Genomic DNA, 17,933 nt, shown 5'->3' with positions numbered 1-17,933 from the left:
GATGAATAAGTACTGTGCCACTTCTGTTCTTGTGGTGTCAGCCTTACCTGAAATGAACTTGCTCAGGCCAGGAAGGAGAAACCGAGAGCAAAAAAATAAAATGTAGGGTTGCCAAGATATCTAAACGACGTCGGATTCGAGAGAAGATACTCCTTTGTGTAAATCGGATTAGTCTCAGCCAAAAGCAGGGTCATGACTGCCGCAAGGACCATGGCATCATTCTCGCCAATGCTGCAATGGTAAGCCATTCCTCGTTACTCTGTTCCTTTGACAGATGTGAAAGGTATCAGTGCTTTTTCAGACTTGACGCATCCTGAAAGTGATCTTGAAGGGTTGACCCCACTGAAACGGCGTTGTGCTTCGATGACCTCGAGGTGTTAGGAAATCGCCTGTTTGATGTGTCTTACGACATCAACTACTATTTCCGATGAGTCGGAAGCAGCTAACATTATGACCGAGATCAGCCCCCGGGACTCACAGAAATTCAGACTCTCACTCGGGTCCCAGGTACACTGTAACAAGTGCAGGCCCAGTCTGAGAAAATTTGATCCGCCAAAATTCATAGCAACCAAATTTTTAGATTCAGCGACAGTGTAGATCTAGATCTCAGCATCGAAACACAGATATTGATGAGAGAATTATACAGTGTGATCTTATTCTACAAGTAGCGCCAGGAGAACTGGGACTCAGGATAGCATGAAGCTACGCGACAAGTGGAGTCCAAGCACAAATTACTTGAATGATGAAAAGACGAACCCAGCCGATAAAAAATAGATGTTGGGACTGGTCATTGGCATGAATAAAGAGTGGCAATCCTGAATGTATAAAGGTAATTCACACATAGGCACTATGCACTCGGCGTCCATTTGGCCAAGTCTGCGACTTCAACTCCAGATTCTCAGGAGCCAGACACATCATCGCTGCTGGAATCACCCCCTGTTGGGTGTGGTGACCCTACAACACTGGATCCAGGACATGTTACTGCCGTGGTGTATACTAAAGCAATCATGGAGATGGGGAGGCGGTTCTTCCGAGAAACAGATGTAAGCCAGCAGGCGATTTGTCTAGCTATAAGCTGTTCAGATCTCCTGGGAAAAAGTCGGTAATGAAAGACGAGTCACGGATCCTACCTACATTTATGTGACAAAACGAGTCGAGTAAGCTGTTAGAACAAGCTCTGACATGTATCGACAGGGTATAGAGTAATCATAGCAAGTCGGATGGAAATCCAAATAAGCTTGTTTTGGTCTGGAAAGACGCTCTTAAGACACATCATATTCGCTTCCCAGTGCAATTATCATTTGGACTCTTCTATTAATTTACAACTGTCAATAGCCAGGTGGTGACCAGAGTTGTTGAGCAATGAACGCACCTATCTCGATAAGGGCTATGCCGTATATTTGCATCCCTAACGATCATGAATATCGTTACACACAACATAAATCGACAAAGTATGCGTGCTGTTCATGCCCTCACTGATAATCTATACTGTTACATGACGAGGCGGTCGATTCAAGGTCCAATATCCGAGGGGCGGATGACCGAACATGAGAACAAGGCTCCACAGTTGTCTGAATTCGGCAAAAATACGCACCCGTGGGTGTGTCACCCACGGTCCATTTTCGCGTTTTCTTTCGTGCGTACAGCACCTTTAATAATGAACAGAAACTCCGATTTAAGATGGGGTTCCGCCCGCAGATACCATCGTTCCTCGCCTCCACGTGGTTGTCACAGGTCATGATCATTTTAGCAACCGAGCTGAGAAAGAGACTGCTTCGAGATGCTGTATTCCGGTGACCAAAGAAGTTTCAACGGGCGGTGTGCCCGTCCCCCGAGATATCTGATGTCACAGATGTTAGAATATGGATTGCTATTTTTAGAAGAGTGAGCTTGCATGAATATTCTCGCTCGTTCTCCCCATATTCCCCGGGATGCTTACTCACTTTATTAGTGATACGTTACTCATTTATTCTAGTACATTCTACATATTCTGGTAGTATAAAAGCTGTGTAGTTAGTAGGGCATCGCTAGCGCGATTGCCGTGAACATTAGTTCCTTTGTGCTTACCTGTGAACCGCGAGTTCTTACACAACAGAACCTAATAGCATTTTGAGCATAGTCGAAGACTAGACCTGCAGAATAGAGCAACATGTGTGCGTAGCAATGTCAAGTTTGAAATCATAAGCACAGGACAACGAGGATGATCAACAATATACAATATAGGCTACAAAAGAGGAAGTAATATGATGCAAACTCATCTATGCCAAGAAAGAACATATGAAGAAATAGGTGTAAGATCATGAAGTCATGAAGTAGGCAAGGACGTCGGATCCTCCATGTAAGGAGTCATCCTCAGATATTGATGTAGCATCACTGGAATCAGACCACCCCAACGAATACCGTGTATTCGAAAGCCGATAAGGCTCGTACTGGTGTTCTTGTCGGTGCCGGGAAGTACGGGCAAGTGTCACTGCGTTGATAAATACACTGGCCACATCTTTATCGCTGCCACGCTCAGTATCCCAATGCTCCTCGCATTTACTAGGGAGGGGTAACCGTGTCTTTCGGGTGGTTGCTCAACGATGCCAGTTTCAAATAATGCCTGAGTGATGATTGATGCTTAAATGAATATCAAGGAGGAGTGGTCACTCGGGAAAGGGGATGTATGCCAATAAACAATGGTCAACCCTTTCTTGGATGACGTTCTTAATTGTCTAAGGATTTTGATTGCGTACTCGCATTAAAGACTCGAGTATATCCATCATCGGGTCTAGAGAATCCCAGTGATTTTTTCTGGTGTGCGCCAATCGCTCTGGATCATGTTCGTAAGAGAGGTCTCTCAGGAGCTGAAGAGTCCTGGTCTCAAAGTGCACTTTGCCGTCAGAAATTTTCATATTGGAGAAGCTGAACTGAGGGAAGCCTATGAGTAAATTGTCCTTCTGTAGCTCTTGAAATATGTTGTACGCCTTGAATAAACCTTTTATCAATATGCATTGCAATGCTGACAAGCGCATGCATACCAATGCACGGTCACGAAACTCAACATAACGGCCACCCTTTGGTTCCATGACAATTCCAACAACTTCGTCATCACGAACTAGATGGCCTAGTACCTTGAAATGTAGGTCCAAGTTACGCTGCCGCAAAGCATCAAGGGAGACTATGGTCCTCTGCACGAACCTCAGATAGCGATCTTCGTGCCCATACCAGATTTCTACAAAGAGTCTTCAGCAGTTGTAGTCACAAAATAATGTCCAACTGACCGACGTCTGTGTTGTTCCACCTTCCTCTCCGATTCATGTCATATATCCACTCGGTAATTTCAATTTCACGCTCATCGATAAGGCGCTCCCAGGTCGGATGAGTAACTTTAAAAGGTTGTGGGTCGTAATGGTGTCGGTACCAGACAATGTCCATTCCTTCGAAGGACCAAGAAAACCGTTGAGCTTTGCTCGAAATCAATGGTGCTGATAAGAGTTTCCTGTGATATCGTCAGAATACAAAGCAACATCTTTGATCATTGACTTACAATTAAGCCAACGAAGTGGTGGACTTCAAGCTCATGCTCTGACTTATGTTGCCCCACAATGTGCCGTTTTGGAGCGAATACGTGCAGAACATGCCCATCTCGAACAATGACATGTTCACTATCATTGTCGCCATCCCCTGCCAGAAACGCTACACAACATCAGGCAAAGATAAACGCTGGATCTGTACACTTACAAATGTGTGCTATCGCATGGGGAGGAACTTTGATCGTGGTTCCATGTTCTCAGAGTCAGTGGGATGGCCAGGGACAACACTTCAAAGATGTTGTTACTGTCTCACATCCAGGAGAACAAATCTATCAATGTTCCTGAATATATACAGCATCCTGCTTGATGGACAACGCCGGGCTGAGATGAACCACCCCTTGAATGTCCATGTGGGTCCTTGTTTGAGCTTTACATCAACAGTTTATTGCCTTTCCAGGTCGTAGTGTATGTTGGGTGTATGTGTTCTTCCAGCTTCATGATTTATGGACTAGCATCGTGTTCTCAGACCTCATTCTTCCCTTCACCCCCACAATGGATCACTGTCTCCAATGCTGTCTAAATATTGCATTTTCTCCTTTTCTGTTTTTTTTGGCGTCAAGCAAGGTAGAACAGGGCGCCTTATATCTGTGAGTCCAATGATCTTAGTCCTCGTTAAAAGTAGATTTTTAGGTAGTAGCGATGCTTCACCTCCGTACCATCGAATGGTATTCCTCTATGTGCACTACCTATGTTTATCAGTGTCCGAAGTGCACCTGCACATGGAGTATGCTGTCTCGCTGTCCTGCAAATTGTGTCGATAATGGAGGACAAGCATCCATCATTAAGGGTGCAAAATCTCTGTGTAACAGTTGCGCTGGAAGATAATGATTCTGGAACTCGGTAAGGCATCCATTCTGCTGATCCTCACAGCTCCTTACTGTTCTACTTCAGAGCAATATTCTCTTTCTTCCTGTTTCATGATCTCACCTGGCTTTTTACATCTCTGACACTCTATGTCTTTGGTTCTCCTGTCTCTCTTCAAGTTCTTCTGGATCTCTTTGCTGTCACTGCTTCTTTCACATATCTCTTCATGGTTAATGACTGCCCGCCCTCCTGGAAATGCCGATAACTATTCTGTAATGGCAAGTGAATTTTATCATTGCAGATCACCTCTCATTTATTAATAAAATGACAGACTCGCCACACTGAACATCACCCTCTACATCCCTTAGGCATTTTCGCCAGTCAACTACCCTGAAGATATCTTGAATCTAAATTCCCGATACTATAGAATCGCACACCTCACTGCTACCCCTTAATGGTCTGTAAATGACACATCACTTGCCTTGGCTCTTAGCTGCTAGTGTAAACCTAATCCTTGCTGCTTAATCTAACATCGTATGTCAACTAAGCTATTATGTAGAAGATGTAGAATACCGTTTGCCAGTAGATTCTAGACCCTTTTTAGTATACTAATTTTGTTGAAAGAGACTTATAATAATAATAATTCTTTCCACGCGCTGCTCAAAGATGATGTCAGTAGTCTCGGGCCCCAAAGCGCTGTGAACGTTCATTTTGTAATGAGCTACAACTCGAGCGATCTACACAACCAGCACTATTTTTAGTCATGATCGCTCGATCGTTTCAGTTCCTCCCGTATTCAGTTCTTAATGACAACATTACATGTCTGCAATTCGACTAGAAATCAAAACCTATCTCTTCGTCAAAGTTCACTAAGGTCCTATAAGCGAGGTCCGAGTGTCGCTGGTCGTGCATGACATCAAGTTGCCACATTGAAAACAGACTGGCGAGAGCAGTGAATTTAGGCTTCGACGGAGCGGGAGTCACAAAAAGATAGGTCCTTTAGCCTATTGGCAGTCAGAGTTTGCTCAGCTTTTGCTACTGGCTGTTCTACTGACTCCGCCGCTCTTCATCAAAATTGAATGTTACCATTACATGCAATGGTAACTAGGGATGTCCACCGTATCCGTATACGGGTACGGCCGTAAAGTGTACGGGCACTTGACAGGTACAGATGACCTGTAACCGTACCGTAATGGTGTTGCCTGGAATGCTTGACAGTATGGTATGGCCGTATTACAGTCATACGGTTGTTACGGGTATTTCAGCAAGGAATGACTGCTAGAATCAATATATATAAGCTATGACTTTTGACTTTTATCAAGAATAAGAACATACTTTCATGATTCTTCCGATAACTGATACAGCCTAATTAGCGTTGCCGAAGAGTTTTCAAGGAGAATGGATGTCATCCCGCAAACAGAACCAGGCTCTGTTAGCCAAAAAAGTCTTCAATAGCATGCACTAAGAGAAAATGATGTCCAGGCTACTTCTTTATGAGCACACAGACAAATATTTGGTCAAAAATTGAGCCGCATTGTGGGTTCCTGAGCTTTTGTGCACATACCCGTATTTACGGCTGTAAAACTGTATTACGCTATGGGTTGTACGTGCTGATGCCGTACCGCAAACTGTACCGTAAAAAGGTTCCTCGAAGGCCTGACGGTATGGGTACGGCACCGTATATATGGTACCCGTATCCGCCATATGTACGGGGATAACATGGCTTTTTACCAAATTAGGAATGAGAGCACCCTGTTCACACATCAGCGCTGATCCTCTCACGTCGAAGTGCTACACACCATTGACAGCTTCCTTCATCCACAGAAAAATCGCGCTGTTAAGGATTAAACACCCACTGTTTATTTCATTGCGATGAGAAAAACGAGGCTGGTCTGTAGGTCCGAAGAAAATTCTGCCACCTGCCACCGTATAACCCGATGACCAATATGGACAAAATACCACTGTATTTGTGGGGTAATAGCATACTGCCCATAACAAAATGACTCATCGACGCCGTGACGCAACCCTGGTAGCCGGGCACAGCGACAGGGCTCAAAGTGTCAAGCCACCTTCCCGCCAAATTACCGTCAGCATTGTTGAGATTCGAGCACGGGAGGGAACAAAAATGAGCAACTTGTTTATACCTAGTATGCCGACATGGTGGCAAACGGTAAAGAAAAGAAGACTACAGGTACAGTAAGTAACGGGTTCGGAGCTGGTTGATTCCGACAGCTCGTACAGCCACAGTAACTCTAATAAGCATTTCCGATAAGGTACCCCTGATAGAGCCACTTTCCTCGATCACCATCAACCTAGATAAGGTATAGATAGATGTTAGCGAATTTGACAAGACCTTGACAACATATATAGTCCTTAGAGAGACTGATGAAGCCGTCACATGGGCGAACGATGCCGACAAGATTGAACTCTCCCCGTGCGGAATGTCCATGGGGAGCAATATCAAGATGGAGCAAATAATATAGTTCATTGACTATGCCTCGCCTGTTATGATGATGTCACAGACAAGTCTCTGTTCGTCTGGCTGAAGGCGATGTGCTCTCTGGTAATAAAGAGGCTCCTTTCCACCAGGTTCGTGAACTTCAAGTCCGTCGTGATCATCTTTGATATGAATTCCGGTTGGAAAATACGACCTCAAGGGGTCCCCGGGAGATAAGGGGTCAAATTCATTGATACTTACTAGTCGGCACTAAAGAGCTGGCGTAGCCAGGAGGTGGAGTTCGTGAAGCTTCCATGTTTGATGAAGTTTGACCACAAGACTTTTCTGCGAAATAGGAGGTGGTGCTCCAGACAAAATCGCCGCATATGCAGTAAATTCGGTATACTGTTCCTCTCATCATTTCGTAGATTATTACAAGAAACGGGAAAGACATACAGTGAAAATTACTTCCAAGCACCTTCAATACTAAGACCTTATGATGATATAAATGACTGTCGAGACAACCTAATAGATATTGTGTTAGGGGGGGTTAACAAACTGAAACGAGAACCTGGCAAGAGGACAGGACCGACTACTAAAAGCCATGATTTCGTTTGCTGTACCATTTTGGATGCCAACTACGGAGGCACGATTCGGATAAGACCTCGAACAAGATGCAAAAAAAAAACAGTATTGCTGAAGGATTGCTAATTCCTCGACCGGGACTCGAACCCCGGTAAGCAGTACAGGATAAGACCCACAACGTCACGAAGGATTATTTGGTTGTCTTTTATAGTGATGCTCATGGTGCCTTCAACGGAGACGTAAATCGAAAAGGAGGCAGATGGTTCTTGTAATGAAAGTACGACTAAAACCGAAGCAGGAACCTGACTGATACCCTGAGCAAGAGGACATGACCGATTGCTAGGAGCCATGACTATGTCTGTGGTACCCTAACCGAGCCTGGAGAGTCGAGAATGTGGATAAGAGGGTTCGATAAGAGCTCGAGCGAAATGATACCAAAAAGGGTCCTGGATAGGCAACTTCATCCTCCGACTGGGACTCGAACCCAGGTAAGCAACGCAGGATAAATCGTGCACAGTACCGCAACGTCACGATGAAGTATCCCATTTCTTGCTTAGAGCTTCTCTTATACGTTAAGTAGGTCGAACAAAATGGTGTGAAAAAGAGATTTCTATGGACCATCCTTCGACCGGGACTCAAACTCAGATAACTAGCATGATAAGACCACAACATCATGAAGGATTGTCTGAACAAGCCACCTTTAAAGAACACACACGTGACACAAAGTTGAAAGGCAGATAGCCTAGTAATGAAAATACGGTCACTTGCACGAGGCATGATGCGTACGTGGAATCAAGCTCAGGCTCATGCGCAAAGAAGAAAAAGCTTACAACAAAATTCAACCCTTTCAAAGAGATTCGAACCCTATTTTTGGATGTCACACACCCAGTACATCACGAAGGACATGTATTATGACTACAACTGGACAACCGTAATCTTCCCAAACCCCGACCCGAGGGTGATTCTCCCGAGTTCTTCATCATAATCCAATGTGGTCCAGTTATTCAATGGGTTCGAGCATACCTCACGAACGCGGGGTCGAGCAGTGGGGTTGAGCGGGCCGGGGAATACGGCAGCCATGAGAGTCTCGTTGTTAAGAATCGGAATATTTTGAGCTAATACACGAAGTAATGAATACTCGAGTAAAACCTAAGTTGAGGGCGAGGATGTCCGAAAGCCGAGTTCCAACCACCAAGAGGGATCCATAAGAGTGTTAACAAGCACTAGGCGTAGTTAACAGGGCGTCAGCAAGCACTAGGCATAACTAACAGGGTTTCCGAAAAGCGCTAGGCATAGTCGGGAAGCAATTGATTGGCAAGCGCTTGGCGTAACCGATCAGAGATGCTTAGTTCACACAGTTAAGTGGACTTCGAAGATGAGTAAAATTAGCTTAAGAGATCCTAATACAACGGTAAAGACAATATTTATATGCTACTAGTAAGGCATTGAGTCATTATAATTCTACAATGTTCCACCATATTCTAGTATCGGCAAGAAGAATAGAGAAAGAAAGAGAAAGAAAGATAAAATACCGGTAGGCCGAGGTCAAGACCGAGAAGGCCGAGAGTAGGCATATGTTGACTCATGTACAGACCGGAAAAGTCATGAGATCCATAACATGGCCCCCCCAGTCTACATATGCTGAAACGAGGCGCACACCAAGTGAATGAAAAGAATTAGAACAAGTAAATATCATAGATTTGAATTGTTCTGCTGATTGTGGCCGTAACTTCATGAATCCTGAAATTAAAGCGATTCTACATCCTTCACATAGGAGCACAAGGTTCATTGCCTTCGAAAATGGCATTACCGGCAGGCTTCTTGCCGTTACATGAGTTGAAGATCGAGTTGGACTGAAACTTGTTGAGCAATAACAAGCACGTATATGGATGAATACCCAAGGACCACCTTTGAAGTGTGTTAGAACTTCCTTTATGCTTGGATAAGTAAAACGAAGTTCGGATGATAAGTGAATCAAGGAAGGCTTCGTGCGGGAATCGGGAGGTGCCATTTCCAAAACGGGAATGATATTGATGATCCCATCATTTTGCCATCTAATCGATTCTGCCATCGTTCCATTCACGCTCGAGATTGTGTTCTCCTTCGGGCATTGCCTCGAGGTCTCCGTATCTTTCACCTGATTTCCTAATGCATGTAGGCATTGCTTAAGGCTCGAGACTTCTATATCAACCTCTGATAGCGGCGCAGTCGGTGCTAGCAGGCCTGTTGAACGTGCTAGAAGGCTGGTTTCTGTATGTCCAGAAGGGATATAGGGAGATACTGCGATAGGCATGATGAAACAGTCACTGGGTACGTCGGTTGAGCTATTGATGAGCTGAACACATTGATTTAGTTGATCGTGTTCAGTTTTCTCTGTCCAATTGAGCTTCCGTGATACTGTACTGAACCCGACACTCTCTGAATGATCTGTGAGTAGTCGTTTTGACGCCTTTTTAATCACTACCACTTCTGTTATGATTGACACCCAGGGGTAAACTGAAAACCTATGGAAACTGATTGACTCCGGAACACTCTGACAAAGGAATTCCGATTGAGGTGAGGACCGAATCCTTTGGAGATGCTGCTGTCGATCCCTTAGCTCGGCTATAAGATCCCGTTGTATAGTAGGAATTGCTGGAAATCGGGAATTTTGGGAATCATGGAAAGCTCGATGGTCCAGGAATTCTCCAAGTTCCTTGTCTGCAAGAATGAAAATGAAGCTGGGAAGGCGATGGAAGAAAGCTGTGCTGAGTTCGCATCCGGTGGCGATGCTGAACTCTTTGGAGATGGCAATTGGAAATGTCTGCGCCTTAATTTGGATAGCAAGTCGATGTGGATTATGCACTATCCTAATACGTCGACTCTTTCGTGTGGTGCGTGATCGTCGTTTCATCCTTCAGCTTCCCTTACAAATGTCGTAAAGCCCTTTGCCAGGAATACGAACAGGACTGGTTGTATTCCAGTTTCCTATTGCTGTTAGAGAACAGCAGATGTCTGAAATACGAAGGATAGAGAGTCGATAGACGAGGCGACAGGGTAAGTCTTCTCCTTGCTGCCAACAAGTTTCTCGGATAACGTGTTGTTCAAGAAATAGGATAATATAAATGCAGGATTCACCAGAATGTCGTTTGGGAGACACGTGGATAGAGGACAACTCCATCTTGCAACGGTAGCAAGGGGAATCAGCTTTCGTAGTTGCCGGTGAGCTGTTTCCAAAATGGGAATGATATTGATGATGTTGATTGCCGCGGCCTTCCTTTTGCTGTGCTATCGATACCACCATTGGTTCATTCACCCTCGAGACTGTGCCCAGCTTTGGGTCTTTCCTCCATACGTCAGAGTACTCTGCCTCAATTTCCAGGACAATGTTAACTTCGACCATGCCTTGTATGTTGATACCTGGATCCCGAATTTGATCATCAAGTTTCCTCATGGACCCGGTGCGCTGATTTCTTTCGTGATGGCGTCGTTTTCTATTGGTCAGGACTTCTATAGATATGCTTACGACTTCAGGATCGCTTCCTGATGCATGAATGATGCGTCGTTTATGCCGAGCGATACTTGTATGAACTTCCATTTGTGCCATAGTCAGTGCTACGTCCATTGAACACGTTAGAGGGCCAGTTTGGGCATTTCCGAAAGGAAGGATGTGAGAGACTGCAATACCCATGATAAAAATGTGGCAGGGTATGCCATTTGAACTAGTGTTGAGCTGAACACTCCGATATAATTGATCGCACTCCGTCTTCTTTGGCATGCATTTCAAAGATGCTGCATTGAACTCGGCACTCTGTAGACTTTTCATGAGTAGTCGCTTTGAATCTCATTCATTCGCCGTGGCTTCCAGCATGGTAGGAATCATGGGAGTGTTTGTCGAGGATGTAAGGGATACATCAAGAAATTGGTTATTATGACCGGCAGTCGGCTTTGGTTTCGCAGGTATCACAATGCATATTTTGGCTCGGATATCCCCTGGTACTCTTCGATGCTTCGGATGGCGACAATTACAGCCCTTCCGACAGTACAGCTGACACTCCCGATTGATAGTCGACGGCGCTGTATCCTTCTTGACCTCCGAGTCGATCTTATGTCTGGCGAGACAAAATTTCATCTTCTGCTTGATGCAAACCCTAGGATGTGTAGAAAGCATCCGAATTTCTGTTCGGGAGACAGGCATAGTATATGAGCCTGAATCAAGGGTCTTTTGCAGGACATCGAGATCAATAGTATTCGTTCCCCTGTGAACCTTTGTTGCTTCGCTTCCCAGGATGGGTAATCTAGGCAACGGCTGTATGCATTCTCTCATTCTCATCCGTATACGCTGACGATCATCATTAGTGGACGTGACCTGGCGGGTAGCATGGATTATTCGCAGTAGCCGTCTCTGCAGCCAGTCGATGTGACGTCTGACTTTACGTGGTGATCGGGAATTCTTGTTCTTTTCTAAAAAGCGTGTGCAAGGCGTATTTGAAGCAATTCGAAAGGGGCGAATCTTGTTATTGGTTGAATAGGGAAGGATTTGATTGCCGATGTTATGACTCAGTGCTGGAGTATTAATGAATTTGTTCTCGCAACTATCCCTCGTGCTTGGATTACTCTTGCAAGCAGGTACGTCCATCGCTTGGAAAGTGGTGTCAAAACCAATGCTGGTATACTCTGAGTGACTGGGGTATGCAGGAATTTGTGAATTGCATGGACCACGACGAGATGGAAGTCGGTTTCCATTCTTGCCACCTCGACTCGAGTTAAGATTGCTAAGAGCACATCCTTGGTAAATGCTCTTGTGCATGGAAGGATCTCTAAAATCTAAGTCTTCAGGAAACTGAACTCGGTGGGATACTGTAGGCAAACTCTCATATCGACCAAGACACAAATCTTGAGATTCACTGACTTTGGAATTCACACATTGACAAAACTGACTTTGTGTTTTAGTGGCCCGTGAGTTGCTAGGATGCTGTTCCTCATCTCTTGTCGCAGTATAGTGTACTCCCTCCCAACTCAAGTCAGAGTACGAGGTCTGAAAAGAGGTCTTCGACTTGAAAGGATTGGAATGTGATACAGGAGGAACAGCATGAAGGTAATGTTCCATTATCATGACACGGGCTCTGTCAGGATTGCGCTGAGCTGCCAGGAGTTTTTCGTCTAGATATATGCGTGTCCGAAGATTATTCCAGTCATGGACATAATTGAGCATATGAAGAAAATGCTCGATGCGAATGCAATACTGCAAAGCGTACACCTCAAAATCATTGGCTGTCAAGCCCTTCACGGTGTTGATGCCCCATGTAGGTACTTTAAAATCTGAATAACCAAATGAATTGAGTGACGAAGAAGCTATTGCACGACGAGTCGTTAACCTGGTGTGAAGTTCCTGATAGATGTTCTGATCCATCTTGTAGACAACGTCTTTCGTGAACGTGGTGCAGGCGAAAACGGATGTGAGAAGATGATCTAGGATGCGCGTTTCTTCTGAAAAGGTATTGGTATACTGGTTGCGTGTCAGTACACGAGCACTTCGTAGACCATAGCCAAGTTTCCGGTCTCTACTGAGCCTAAGTATCTGAATAACGCGATCCTTGCGCTCCTGCAAATGTGAATGTTCTGTGAACGTGAAAAGTGGAACACAGGTTGGCCATAAGCAAGTAACATTCTGGCTATTAGTGTCGGAAATGTCTGCTGGGTCAACAGGAAACATGAGCAGTGCTGGAGGATCTGGAAAGCCGAGCGAGTGGCTAGGCAAATGCTGAGTTGGGGGAGAAGACTGCAAAGTAGGTAAATGAATTGTTGAAACGGATCCAGGTGTAGTATTTGAATCCATTGTGAGTAGCCGTGATGAAGTGCTGAAGTGAGCCGGAGATAATGGATAATTTGATTCCCTCTACAAGGTGGTCCCAATGTGTCCACCAATGTTAAGAATCGGAGTATTTTGAGCTAATACACGAAGTAATGAATACTCGAGTAAAACCTAAGTTGAGGGCGAGGATGTCCGAAAGCCGAGTTCCAACCACCAAGAGGGATCCATAAGAGTGTTAACAAGCGCTAGGCGTAGTTAACAGGGCGTCAGCAAGCGCTAGGCATAACTAACAGGGTTTCCGAAAAGCGCTAGGCATAGTCGGGAAGCAATTGATTGGCAAGCGCTTGGCGTAACCGATCAGAGATGCTTAGTTCACACAGTTACGTGGACTTCGAAGATGAGTAAAATTAGCTTAAGAGATCCTAATACAACGGTAAAGACAATATTTATATGCTACTAGTAAGGCATTGAGTCATTATAATTCTACAATGTTCCACCGTATTCTAGTATCGGCAAGAAGAATAGAGAAAGAAAGAGAAAGAAAGATAAAATACCGGTAGGCCGAGGTCAAGACCGAGAAGGCTGAGAGTAGGCGTATGTTGACTCATGTACAGACCGGAAAAGTCATGAGATCCATAACACTCGTGCCCATAGTGTTCTTCGGAGGGGAAGGCCATCACAGGATCATGGGTCCGTATCCATACAGCAGTACCACATTTTCCGAGGATGAAATCTGTGCATCGAAGTGCACCGCATCGAGATGATATTTTGCTAGTAAGGGTTGGTGGGAAGGAAGAGATGGAATAGAGTTTGAACGAGTTGAGCTCTGATGCCCAGGGGTCATCGTTCTCGAGGCAGATGAGGATGGAAGTGCGTGTTGCGCTCGCGCCGTCGACCCAGCCAAAGGAGTGGGAGGTAACGGGAGAGTGTGTTTGTTCGTGGAGCAAGGGCGGGGCAGTGTAGAGGTTAATGGAGCGTGCACGGATGACGAGGATGGTTTGTGTGCCGAGGATGATTTGGATGCAGTGGTCGTACTATGGGTACAGATAAATAAATGAGAATTATATCAGCTAGTAACAGTTACCTGCATGTCGCCTCATTCATCGAGGTAGGCCCGCTCGCCCGTCTTCCAATTATAGATCAGCGTTGTCGAGAACTCGTCGCTGAGGGCTATGATATCACCAGTGAGGGTGACGGGCTGGAGGTCGATCTCGAACGAGCAGATTTCATGCAGGATTCCATCATTGTCCAGATGCAGGAGCGCGATCCTCTGTGATCTACACAACTTAGCGATGGGACATCAGATCAACAAAGACTCACCCATCCAACGCCACAGTGATACTCGCCTCAGACTCTGTATCTGTGTTCAGCTTCACCCCAGTGAACAGCGCGCCTCTTGGTGACCACTCCGAGTACTTGTGCACGTGCATGATATCCCAGATCGTCAACACCGACCAGATTCCTTTCAATACAATCAGCAACCACTTGTGCTGTCGGCCTGGTATAAGTTTGATTTCGGATACAGGCGAGCCAGTAAAACTCGTCTCGCTCGCTGGCATCATAGGCGAGTCTGCAAGCCATCGAGATGCGAGTCGGTAGGCATGGCGTGTGCGCTGTTCAAGATCGGTGTCATCGACGGGAATGGGGTAGTCATTGGAGATGATATCGAGTTTGTATGCATTTGTCCAGACGATGTGTAGTCTTGTAAGTGCATTGAACCGTTTACATGTCTGTCATTATTAGCACCTGGGATCATTTAGCTGTGAAATATTCACCTGGCGGAGGAGAAGGATATCAGGAACAGAAAGAAACACGATAATGTAGATCATCACATCGTCAGGTAAGTTGTAGAGTGTATCGATATCATTCATGGACGTTGCAGTCCAAGATGAATGTGTGGTTACGGGCCGAGTTAGCCAGTTACTAATCCGTTCCCACGGCATTCCTGGGTAGTCAGTGCGGATAGCCTTCGCATCGTCGCAACATCAACTGTGGACGACTTGCCCTCCCTTCATGGTATGAGAAGTGGTCTGCAGCAGACTAAATACAGTATGTGCTCCCTGTTTTCACAACTCGCTCGACTTGTCCGACGACCCAGAGCGGTCTCATAAAAATAGAACTTTTACCGTCGTGTGTTCCCGCTATTAGGCCCGTAGACTGGGATGAGATATGTATTTTCCTTACATGATGCAGGACCAGCATCCAAAGCCAAAAATCGAATCAAAAGCATGATCCGGGTCTATCTGCGTATGCACCAGGGAGGAATCGAACCCTACATGAAAGCTATCCATTGCAGCAGTAGTGCCATGTGAGGGATAGGGAGAAAACCTCATTCAGTTCTCCATCTAAACCATGTCCGACAAGGACTTCGAATGAACAGACGTGTTGGGGCCATGGGGGATATCTTGGACAAAAATTCTAGGCAAAGGAATCATGTCAGGTGCTGAACGGCTATGTAATTCGAGCATATGTATCTTCTCAGAGTAGTCTAGCTTAACTCGCAGATGTACCCCTTTCCTCTCGTATTACTGGGTTGTTGCTTTCAATTTTCAGGGAAGATCCTAATATCTATCTATCGTCGTTGCATCAACGCCTTAAACATGATCCTGTAAAATAAAATGCACCACGCTAGTAATACTTCGCCAAGTATGAATCAGAATCCAGTGTTCCATCCTGTCCATCTTCTCCTTATCAGATTGAATCACTTTCTTTGGATGCTTTCGTGATATTTTCGCAAAATTCACAATTGCTAGGTTCAATTTGCGCTCAGTAAATCAGTCTAACCACTCGGCTACAGAGTGTAGAGGGCATCTGGTTCCTCCGGTCCTTCAGATCGCACCCCATAGTTTTGACGGCAGAGCTAAAGAAGCTGTAAGTGCACACAGTCCTCTGTCTTGTGAAATTATTACCCAAGATGTCTTCCAGAGCATTGATATTCCACTCCATGTCATCTCTTCTTTCAATGATAAGTTGAATCATTCAAAGGCAAACTTAGGCTGTCAAGTCTGAGAGTTCAATGGATTGCATTGTACTAGAGAGTGTGCCAAGTTTCAGAGCTCATGTTTGCATTAGCTACAAGATTAAACAATATTACCAGAAGTTGCAACGGTTGTACTTATCTTATACGAGGATAATTGGCGCTGTGATAGAAACTATGTCTGTTTCATGGCAAGGAGTTGGACAATGAGCGAGAAGGAATTCAGGACCCAAGAACCTGACTGAGCTGTTACACGGTACACCTTAGTTCGTGACTCATTATCAGACCCTAACGAAACTCATCTGTGTCAATTTCATCAGGATATTTACATGTACTGAAACATTCATTCATCACACACTGGACCAACAACTTCACCGACGAACAGATGATCATTAAAGAATACGCTGCACTGTGATGAGGGGTTCTGGGGAAAAAGGCGAGTGATCTGGTATTATCTCATCGCAAACCCGTGCCCACGACGTTCTCAGGTCAAAGTTCACCACTCAGTCGCGTCGTTTCACTTTTCCCATCCCATCCTCTCCTCAATGTGCTCATTTTTCTGCTTCCAGGGTAACCCTTGCTGCCTTTGCTGTGGTTTCCTCGCCTTTCCTCTGCCTCTATAGCTGGATAATTGAGTTAAGTCCTCAATTTCTGACATAGAACCCATTCAAGAATTGTATCTAGGCCCTGCATATGCGCTCTGGTGAGTCACTGAAAAAACCCACGACAACGGCGCACTCACACCCAATATTCAGGGTCTTTGTCTCGCCCGGGACATGGCCGACATTCCCTGGAATCATTGCTTTCGTAACGACACTTGGTGATGGTGACTGGCAGCAGGCGGGAGATGCGGATTAATGTTCAACGGTAAGGCATGCGCCACAGTCAGAGGCATCCATTTTGACATTCCCACATCTAGGGATCTCCGTCGAATTTGGCACGTTTACGACGGGGCCGACTCCCTGACAGTTCCTCTGTGTGGGGTCATAGATTCTTCTCGCAGCACCACAGGTGAACATGAAGTGCCAATCATTGTGCCTGTAGCCGTGATGTTCGTAAGTGATTCCATTTTGATCTTGTTGGGCATGGGACTTACTCTTCCTTCCGCAATTCCTCTATTTCCATTCTAAACAAATCATGGGTTTGTATTCCATTGGCAATAATGACTGCATACTCAGGTGTAATTCTTTTCACAGAATCGCCTTTACAGGAAGAAAGGCCGTAGAGACGACATTGTCATGAGCCTCGCTTTCAATTGTCGTGCCTCCCTTCACTAACCCATTGATTGCGCAGGTGGGCGGCGGCAAGACTTGACTATCCTGGTTTACACCTGCCATGCATAGAGAAGCTGTATCCAGCGAACCGTGCGTTATCTTTCCTTTTCGAAGGATGGAATACTCGCCTGTTCCCGAAGCACCCCGTTTAGTGAAAAGGTATGCCTTGCTATTTACAGCCAAGTCACTGTAGCTTAATGAATCATTATCAAGAAGTTAGATCGTCATTCGGTGCCGGGGAAGTAGCTGACACCGAGAATTTGCTTGTACTCATTAGATGGAGTATCCAGTAAGTCGCCTTTCTCCCCTTGATTTTTCTATCTCATACACGGATTGGCCATTTCAGGATGACGGTCAAGACTAGGTCCTGAAATAAGAGGGTTTGTGGTATTCAGGGCTCGGTGCCACGCCGTTTAGGGAAAAGGTACATGTCATTCCTTGAATAGCGGACTACTGTAGTTTGACGATTCAATATCCAGGATTTAGG

The 17,933-nt window shown here is 45.3% G+C and overlaps 5 protein-coding genes across 5 annotated transcripts; 1 reads left to right on the top strand and 4 right to left on the bottom strand.

Annotated features, from left to right (window-relative positions):
• Nucleotides 1-1,680: 1,680 nt before the first annotated feature.
• Nucleotides 1,681-2,042, top strand: EV420DRAFT_1576288 (uncharacterized protein; the record flags this gene model as incomplete). Its single annotated transcript, XM_060474494.1, has 2 exons — nt 1,681-1,793; nt 1,860-2,042. The coding sequence occupies 2 exons, from the start codon at nt 1,681-1,683 to the stop codon at nt 2,011-2,013; spliced, it is 267 nt and encodes an 88-aa protein (XP_060324740.1). The 3' UTR covers nt 2,014-2,042.
• A 672-nt stretch (nt 2,043-2,714) lies between these two features.
• Nucleotides 2,715-3,642, bottom strand: EV420DRAFT_1723970 (uncharacterized protein; the record flags this gene model as incomplete). The annotated part of the gene is made up of 4 exons (XM_060479797.1): nt 2,715-2,966; nt 3,021-3,214; nt 3,264-3,481; nt 3,542-3,642. The coding sequence occupies 4 exons, from the start codon at nt 3,640-3,642 to the stop codon at nt 2,715-2,717; spliced, it is 765 nt and encodes a 254-aa protein (XP_060324739.1).
• A 7,582-nt stretch (nt 3,643-11,224) lies between these two features.
• Nucleotides 11,225-13,219, bottom strand: EV420DRAFT_1723969 (uncharacterized protein; the record flags this gene model as incomplete). Its single annotated transcript, XM_060479796.1, has 2 exons — nt 11,225-12,240; nt 12,322-13,219. The coding sequence occupies 2 exons, from the start codon at nt 13,217-13,219 to the stop codon at nt 11,225-11,227; spliced, it is 1,914 nt and encodes a 637-aa protein (XP_060324738.1).
• A 1,072-nt stretch (nt 13,220-14,291) lies between these two features.
• On the bottom strand, nt 14,292-15,066 carry EV420DRAFT_1649206 (uncharacterized protein; the record flags this gene model as incomplete). The annotated part of the gene is made up of 3 exons (XM_060478275.1): nt 14,292-14,472; nt 14,516-14,925; nt 14,971-15,066. 3 exons carry the CDS (start codon nt 15,064-15,066, stop codon nt 14,292-14,294), a joined length of 687 nt encoding a protein of 228 aa, XP_060324737.1.
• A 1,595-nt stretch (nt 15,067-16,661) lies between these two features.
• On the bottom strand, nt 16,662-17,509 carry EV420DRAFT_1484944 (uncharacterized protein; the record flags this gene model as incomplete). The annotated part of the gene is made up of 5 exons (XM_060470138.1): nt 16,662-16,795; nt 16,915-17,002; nt 17,078-17,210; nt 17,269-17,298; nt 17,451-17,509. The coding sequence occupies 5 exons, from the start codon at nt 17,507-17,509 to the stop codon at nt 16,662-16,664; spliced, it is 444 nt and encodes a 147-aa protein (XP_060324736.1).
• Nucleotides 17,510-17,933: the final 424 nt, after the last annotated feature.

This window comes from Desarmillaria tabescens (genome assembly GCF_030435595.1).
Source record: "Desarmillaria tabescens strain CCBAS 213 chromosome Unknown EV420scaffold_58, whole genome shotgun sequence".
Classification (NCBI taxonomy): Eukaryota; Fungi; Basidiomycota; class Agaricomycetes; order Agaricales; family Physalacriaceae; genus Desarmillaria; species Desarmillaria tabescens.
This window is presented reverse-complemented; position numbering and strand designations above follow the sequence as displayed.